The 8,762-nt window shown below is 43.5% G+C and overlaps 1 protein-coding gene across 1 annotated transcript; it reads left to right on the top strand.

Moving 5' to 3' along the window:
* Positions 1-5,445: 5,445 nt before the first annotated feature.
* On the top strand, positions 5,446-8,041 carry LOC147889844 (uncharacterized). Its single transcript, XM_087391326.1, has 4 exons — positions 5,446-5,823; positions 7,445-7,498; positions 7,588-7,656; positions 7,841-8,041. Exons 2-4 carry the CDS (start codon positions 7,463-7,465, stop codon positions 8,039-8,041), a joined length of 306 nt encoding a protein of 101 aa, XP_087247452.1. The 5' UTR covers positions 5,446-5,823; positions 7,445-7,462.
* The last annotated feature ends 721 nt before the right edge of the window (positions 8,042-8,762 follow it).

Below are 8,762 nucleotides of genomic sequence, written 5' to 3'. Positions count from 1 at the left end.
GTAGGTCTCGGGCATTGCAGCGTTTTCGTCAGCAGGAAATACTTTGAAGTGGCATAACAACAAAGATTGGGAGGCAGGAGTGGAATATATCATGCGCATGTTGCGAAGAAACGAACCTTGTAGAAACATACTTGAGTGGATCGATCAATCGTCAAACAATTGCACTTGAACAGCTGAAACCATCGCACTACAAGAATACATGTACAGAAGATAACTGGATGCGAATTTGCAATGGCCAACAATTATTTGCGTGTAAACCAAGCCAAGCAAAACAACCCTCCAATAAACGACTTCTAAATGTGTTGTTCACATGGAAGCCTTATAAAATCCAATCCATAGTTGAAAGAATACGTGAAGAAATAAAAAGACTTCCACGATAAATGATGCATAGAACGACCCGACTCGTTTCAATAAACAAACACGAAACCTACGAAGCAATACTCTAGAACTTTACCATCTCCACAGTCGGTGATTTTCTTGGAAGACTCGTTTCTTTTGTCCAGTGCAGGTACTTTGACAATGCTTGGAGTTACTGGAGAATGCAACAATTGTATACATAGACGAATCCATGTCAGCAAGCAAAGAATATAAAGAAATAAAGAAGAACGAGGTGGGACGAAGGAAAGAGAAATCAAAAGACGTGATCACCCTTCTCAAAAGCACTCGAATCTGTGTCCATGAAATCGTTATCAGAGCCACCCATAGCTGCGCTCTCCTCTACTGCTGGATGTGATATGCAAGTGCAAAGCTAACATTCTTCTTACCTTTTTATAAGAGAACGAGCAAGTCATTCCGAACACCATGACTGGCGGCGGTAATTATACCTGGAGATCTCTAAAATATTCGCGACAGTACGTCTTAAGTTGATGAACTCCAAATAACGATGAGAAAAAGATCCTGCTCGGAATGTTCTCCTCCATGAGCAAAATCCAGCTAGTTTTGCAGAGGTAACAACGTCGATTAACGCAGGAATAAAACTACCCCGTTGCGAATAACGAGACCATAACGAAACTCTGCAAGATCCCATCGTGAGTGTGGGAACCAGAACTCAGAAGTGCGTGGAGAACCTTCACAGAGAGACGTGGATGCAGGAGTAGAGAAGGATTACGTCGCAAAGGAGCCAAAAGTCAGAAGTGCATGGAGAACCTTCAAAGAGAGACGCGGATGCGGGGAGGAGAGAAGAATTCCATCGAGCAGGATCAGGGAGAGGCGGAGGATACATCCACGGAGACGGCGCCCCTTGCCACGTGTCTCCATGCATTGAAAGTGAACATGCACTCCAATCACATAGAGACATGCGTCAAGGAGTGCCATCTCCATGCATTAACATGCCAAATCAATAAACGAACCAAAAGCAGACACATGTCCAACCTCGTAAAGGCTCTAAAATCTTCACAATAAATCTAATAATTCATAATTTTAGCTTCTAACAATTCTAATTGTCGCTAAGGCTACCTCCCATGGGGCAGGCCAAAAATTCTAGAAATGCCTAATTTTTGCTTTGCCAATTTGGGCCCTTGGGCCAAAAATGGCCCTACAACCTGCCCAACGCAAATCAATGCATGGCCATTTTTTGAGCTTTTGCCGTGCAATGCATGGCTTCCAGAGGTGACATGCTCCCGCGCGTCCATCTTATTCTTGTCTTATTCTTGAAAAGCAAGCCATTGGCTCTTGATAAAGATCAACGGCAACCGCCTACCCTAGTCCTGCTGCCCCCCCTTTCCACTCACAATATGCCGCCACCCCTTTCCCTCTCGCTACGTAGAGCTTTCCTTGTCATGGGAAGCGAAGATACTGTGCACGCTTCTTAGGGAAGCCGGTTCAAAATCAAAGCCGCTATCAATGCCAAGTGAAATCATACCATGTTGCAACCTCCTGGTAAGCCTAAAATCTGATAACATCTTGCTTTTATGAGTTTTTTGAGGCCTGTTGCTTGCTTTCCTGGGTAATCTATCATCATTCATTTGCCTCACTTATCGGAAGACCCATGGCATTCTATTGGTTTGCAACCTGTCTCCAAGAGGGAGTTGTTGCTTTTGTCTTCTAAGTTCCATGTTGATTGTGAGGTGCTTCCTCCCCATACTTCAACTCCCTGTTTGTAGGAAAGAGCATGTGACGCACACATCACCTTGTGTCATTGGGATTGCAGTCATTTGATAATGCCCCGCATTGATACGACTTTGTATGCATTAGCTCCATCTATGGTTAGCCGACACGTTGGATGGCAAAAGCAGTAGAGCCTAATCCGCCTTCACAGCCACCCTCATCCACGTTTAAAACAACAGAACAACACCATCAGAAGGCAAAAGGCATTTATGCAACACACCTTCTGATACATCTCACACTCTGGTTACATTTTCTTCGGAAGCTATACAACCTCAAAAAGAACCCTGTGGATTACACAACTCAAGACAAGCTCTCCTACAGACTCAGATCAAGCTTAGAAAACACATAGATGACCCATGAAACATAAATTCATCCAGCCAATACTTCATCTTCTTTCCTGCCTTAACATTTATCCACTGAATTGCCAGCAACCCATTGGAAATACTATCTATACCACCCACAAGCTTCCAAAGGGATTCATGGAAGTTTGTGATGTGCTAAGCTTTCGTATCATAGCTTGCCACCCCTGGAGATCTTATCATCCCGCCTAGCAAGGCCTCTATGCTCTCAGCCTTAGAGAAATCGCTCTCATCCAATGACCAGCCAGCCCGTCTTCTCACTTATGCCACCCTCTGTTGCCCATCACCCCCAGGCATGCATCGTAGCCTCACAGCTTCTCTCTTGCATCATGGAACCCCCAACGTCCATAGATTCTCACTCCTTTCCATTTCAGGAAGAACTCAGCTCATGGGTCACGCCACCCTCAGCTAGCCAAGGAGCTTCCCACACATGACCGTTCTCTCCTCTCTGTCCATTCATAATCCCTTCCCATACACAGTCATTCCCAAGTCACTTCCAACAATCCACACCTCCAACATCTCCGCGGCCTCCTCATCGTCCAGCCCCCCACTCCATTCAAAAAGCTCTCAGCAAAATAATTCGACCTCACTTCATGATGGGATCTGCTCACAGAGTACCCTGCCTTGCCATCGTCCTCCCAAACTGTATCCTAGAGACCTTCTCCTTCAGAGCAGCAAACACTAGATCCCCCTACGTCACCATGATTTCTCCAACCTCCAAGTAGAGACACCATGCCCGTCCTCCATCTGAGAGCAGCGCCAGCAGAGAAAAACCCATGGCCAAGCCTTAACTCCTTACTGCAAGCTCACATAAATAGCGTCGCCATAGCTTTGTCTAGTAGTACCTCCTATGTTGTAATGCCTTAGTCCAGTTATCACCCGCATGATGGCTCCCCACCTCCTCTAAAAAATAGTTGATCGTCGCTTCTTCTGCACCTGGAGCTCCTGTCTCACGACGTCAAAGATTCTCCAAGTCTCCAGCAACTCCTACGTCCTGCGACCCTCCCTTGCCTTGTGATCCAACACTGTGGATTTCTTGGCTCACGGACAACCTTACCCGAAGGACCTCCATCGCACGTCACCTTCAAGGGACCAGAGCACAGCAGCTACCCTCTTGCTCACAGAGCACACAACTCTGTCCCAAAACTCCCGACCAGAGCACTGCCCGTCCCTCAAGCAATCTCTACGTCACTTCTCTCCTTCATGATGAAACTCATCTTGTTCTCTCCTGCTCACCACGAAGCACACACGGACCTCTGGCCTTCACGGTTCTCCTCCCCTCGCTGCCTCCGAGCTCCCTTCAAGCTACACAGCAGCGACCTGCGCTCCCCTTCTCGTGAGGCCTCCTTGCCCCGATCCGACCCTCCGTGTAGGATCCCCGTCCACCTTCATAGTTGCCATCCTCGCGTATCACCAGCTCACGACCAGAAGCTTCCCTTCATCACGTAGCCACGTGCATGCATGCTCCTTTCCAAATCAATTTGGCCACCTCAACAATGGTATTTTACCACTCTCAAAGATATTCCCTTAAATTCATACACCAAGCTTAAATGCTCATTTCCCAAATCTTAGAGGTTGATGCACATATGGTTCTAGTTAGGCATTCTATCACTTGCATGCCACCAACACTTAGCATTTAGTTCATGCCCTCATACAGAAAGGACTCGGGACAACTATGAAAGGCGTATGTCATCCCACAACAAAACCCCATCACACTCTGAATATCATGCTTTGGATTATCTGGTGATCCTACACTGCACTTCATTATCTCCCAGAAGTCCCTGTAGAAGTATACCATCTGAAGACAATATGTCATCAGTGTGGAGTCCGTCATGAGGGTGTCCACAGCTCATTTCCACTACCAACTAGCTATATACATAGCTATGCACTCACCCAGCAACATGCAACAAGTGAAAAACATTTTTTCATTTTTATCCACACAACGTCAATGCCAAGGTATATCAAGGATGAGATGACCTCTAGGGGGCTGTCCATCATTTTATAAGATACATGGAGTAGTATGTGGCTGCTATGTTTTTAACCACCAAATCACCTTCATGAAAAAATGAAAAAGGAAAAAAAATAGAGAGAGATATATTGACGTCTTCAAGGGCCAAAATGGAAGCTTTACGACTACATCATCTGGGCACAGAAACAAAATAAATGAAATGACAAAGCTAAGGGCTAAAAGCTAAAGCAAGTTGGACCTTGAAATGCAATGTTGGACGTTGAAGAGTAGTTCTTGCATGCACCCATACGTCTTGTTTTTCTCGAAAGCATTGATACAAATCTTTCTTATGACAAGTTGAGCCCAAATGCGTTTACTATTGCATCCGTAAGATAGATTGGACACATGCCCGTCGGAGATAGCAATCTGTTAAGGGCACTCCTTGTCGGATGCTATCTGAAATATGGGCACATGAGTACCGTAATGACTAACTGCCTTTGTAAAAATTATGGGCACACGGTTCGATTGGCAAAAACTCAGGTAGAGGGCTTCATCGTAATGTGAGAGGAGGCATTCCATTGGTTGCCGATCAATCTGGACTCTTACCTGACTGTGTACACCGATTGCAACAGTCAGGCAAGGATAGCCTCTCCGACTTCCTTTCGTTACAGATGTTCATCCCACGGAAGCTATCTCTCGTCGAAACGTAGAGATGTTAGCCTCATGTGCCCAAGGTGAGAGTGGAGGGCCAGCATCAAATGTCCAATCTGTCTGAAGGTTGTTTGGGTTGTTTTTTATGCCCATCAACTTCAGTTGGGTGCGACCGTAAAAGTGCAGGGCCAGCATCAAATGTCCAGTCCGTCAGCCACAAAGTTCTGCATGTGACCGTAAGCCTCCCCTAAGGCATCCCTTGAGACTCTCTTTCCAAGTTTCCAAACTTGTACTAATCTAGTACATATATAAAAATATATATATATGCATATATACATACATGAACACAATTATTTGAAACTCGCAAAGTTTGCACGCTGAGGCACTTTTGAGTTGGGCGAGCCTTGCTTTGCGAATTTGGGAGCTCGATCGTCACATGCGCACATTCGCTAGCTTACTTTGAAGTTTTCCTGTCCTTTGCATACCAAAAGTTGAAGAGGAATGGAGCTTTTGGTAGAGACCCAAGATCAAAGCGAACTTGAAGGTTCTGTGACATACCATTCTCGGAGCTCTCCGGGAGGCCAACGTTTATTTTCTTGAAAAAAACATTCTAGGGACTGAAGCTGGTGGCTGCATTCTGGCTTATGTCCAGAGGTTAAAGGGTCGTGGGAAGATTCTTCGAAGAGGCACTTGCTATCCTGTGTATCAGCTTCAGGTCTCACCACGCAATTGTTGCTGAGTTCTCACAGATGGCAAGAGGTACCTTGTGAACTTTGTGGAGATATGTTGCAGTTGAATTTACTGACTGGGTTTCTTCAATCCACCTTCTCTTTCTGCCTCCTGCAATTTTCTTGCCTTCACCAGCCTTGGATTTTTTGTTGTTTGAATCCGCAATGCAACTGCACCTGATTTTGATTTGCATTGTTGTCAAACTCCCTGTCTCCTTGCTTCTCGCCCTTTTCCCCCCTCCAGCCTTTGCTGGATCCGCACTAAAGAGGTATTTGATTCATTCGCTCAATTTCCTAAGAATTAAGACTTTACCTCCACGTTTATGGCTGCCTATCTTCGTCTCCATGGTTAGTTCCATTCTAGTAAACTATTTTCTCGATAGCCTCTCCTCCTGGGACAAATTATTATGGCTCTTGGGGGACCCTGTAGCACTTTGTGTTCTTTTCCCGCTTGGATTGCTTTGTTACTGGGTTCTATGCCATTCCATCCTTGATTATGGTAGGCGTGTTCACGCATAAAAAAGCATGCTTAAATGAGATTGAGACAAAGTAAAATCTGAATTGTACGGGCACCTTTTGCGAAAACCATAAAATGTACGGAGGAGCTTACAAGCGAAAAAAGCAGGAATTCTCCAAGCTTACTTCAACTTAAGCTTGCTATCCTCTCCTTTATCGAATAAACTTTTGAATGGTCAATATTTTGAAGTCTGCAAGGTTTATACGAAATTCGTGCTCCAGCTGCAAATCAAATATTTCTGGAATAGTACTTATAAGAAAAAGGATAACTTGAGTCTAATTTGGATTTGATGTAATGAGTAATTGGCAATTTAGCATGTCTTTGAAAGAAGTGAACTCGTCTGCCAAAACTTACACCTGCAAATAGAAGAAAGTTTAGGAGTTCAAAATATCTTATTAGAATGGAAAGGGAAGATTTTGAAGAAAGTTGCTTTGAAGCTAGAAGCCGCCCCTTCAGTTAATTGCTCAAAGCAAAGTTCTAAAGAAGAGGAGACTTTTCTTCAAAAATTCCATAGGAAATCTGTCATATCTTATATGGACAAATGTTCCAATAACTTTGTTTTTATTTGCAAAAGCTTTACTTAGAATGTCTTTTGAGAGAAGCGAACTCGTCTGCCAAATTTGCAAAAGCTTTACTTAGAATGTCTTTTGAGAGAAGCAAACTCGTCTGCCAAAACTTACACCCCTGCCTTAGTTTCTTAAAAGGATCTGACCTCAGTTATGTAGAAGGTATGACAAGTCTGTTTTCCATAATCCCTTCACTGCATCGCATCCCTTTTACTGCTATGAAGTCTTTTAGTATCCTAGCCTCTATGCCATGATAGAGTTATGCTTATTTGCAATAAGAAATTAAATGTGTCCATCTGTATAAAGGCTAATGGGTTGCTATGGCTTGTTGGATCTGGATGACAAGGATTTTGCCCTTAGCTTGGTAAAGGATTTTAGTTCAATGGTTGGTTGTGACTTTTTCAAAAATTTAACAAGTGAGCACAGATTTGGCTGTTTGTGTGACTCTAGAAATGTGGTATATGCTTCCTCTACGGCGGGGCCATTTTCTTCCTTAGAATGTTTTTGATTTTCTCAATCTAGGATATCATGATTTGCATTTTGGTTTGCTGAATTGGCTTTCTCTGTAGATACCAATCGATACTTGTATGGTGGGGAGCGAGCATTCTTCATTTTTACAGCAGGTGAGTATGCAACCATACTCCTTGTTTCTTGTAGCAAGTCCTTGCAAGATATTCATAATGATCTCCTTAGATTTTAATGTCATACACAGGCAGCACACATAACAGGTGGGATCTACATGAAGCCATCTCAACCAGAAGGCCTCTTTCAGTATCTTGCGGTCAGTGACCTTGTTATGACTAATTCCTTGTTTTATTCAGGCTAATGTGAGCGCCTGTAATATAGTGCTAGAGGTTTAAGGCATAGGGTTCTTTTACATCACAGATATGAAAGGTAAACCTCAGGGAATGGAAAATAGGATACCAAGTGGACAGGATCTGAATGGTCTAGCCCGTATGTCACAGGAATCAGTCCTCAGTATTGTCTATAAAAGATGGCTTATATTAGGAAAGATAAGGAGCAACAGCACAACATATATGAGGTTCTTCTGTGGGGCTAACTTCTATGGCATTGAAGCGTCTCGTCAACCTTTGGAAAACTCAACATATAAGGGGTTCCTTCTAATCTTTAAATTGAAACAGATTATGTCACTGGATGTACTATAATATTATTGCATTGAAACAAACAATCTAACATTACCAATAAGGCTAGAAGAAGGCTTTAAGGACAACACGGACATTCCGATGATCAGTTTAGCCTTAGGCATTGAGAGAAAGCTGGATTCTTTGCAAATACTCAAAACACCTAAAGTTTTGCTGTTAGTTTCGTAGAGGAGTGAGGGCTTAGTCAGTGTTGTTGAGGACATAGTCTTTTAATCGTAACTATGTTGCATGGTCTTGGTTTAATTAGTACCAAGAGTCTTATCCCGATAAGAGGCCTTCTAGAGACTCATGTGGCTTGCATGTATTTTGAAGAGATATGGTGCTGCATTATCCCTCTTGTTTGAGAACCATTAGTTACGTTAAATTGATGCTTGAGCCGCACTGCAAGAGTCCAGGTGGTGAATTCAGTTGAGATTTTCAGGCAGCCCATAAGGAGCACAAAAGCATTCTTGGTTAGTGTTGCTCTATATTTCTTATGAATTTTTGGATTCCATCATTTTGTTGGAGATATCATAGCCAAAGAGTGTGTGTGAGATGTGATGTGTGATGTGTTGTACTAGGAGATCTAGTACTAGTTCATGTGTGAGTCATGTGTGAGTGCCACGTGTGACCATGGGGTTATCCCATATGCACTTGGTGCAACTATGTGTGTGTGTAGCCTATAAAAGGCTTGTACTTCACTTCTCTCATTTGATGATGATGAATGAATGAAAGCCTTCTATTA

The sequence above is a fragment of the Dipteris shenzhenensis genome, chromosome 20 (genome assembly GCF_047967505.1).
Source record: "Dipteris shenzhenensis isolate YYH24624 ecotype China chromosome 20, Dip_SZ_1.0, whole genome shotgun sequence".
In the NCBI taxonomy this organism is placed as follows: domain Eukaryota; kingdom Viridiplantae; phylum Streptophyta; class Polypodiopsida; order Gleicheniales; family Dipteridaceae; genus Dipteris; species Dipteris shenzhenensis.
This window is presented reverse-complemented; position numbering and strand designations above follow the sequence as displayed.

Bases quoted from the DNA above. Each gene is read 5' to 3' on its own strand.
- LOC147889844 (XM_087391326.1), top strand. From the start codon at position 7,463: ATGGTGGGGAGCGAGCATTCTTCATTTTTACAGCAG. The intron at 7,499-7,587 runs GTGAGTATGCAA...TGTCATACACAG, and splicing joins ATTCTTCATTTTTACAGCAG to GCAGCACACATAACAGGTGG. The intron at 7,657-7,840 runs GTCAGTGACCTT...CGTATGTCACAG, and splicing joins GCCTCTTTCAGTATCTTGCG to GAATCAGTCCTCAGTATTGT.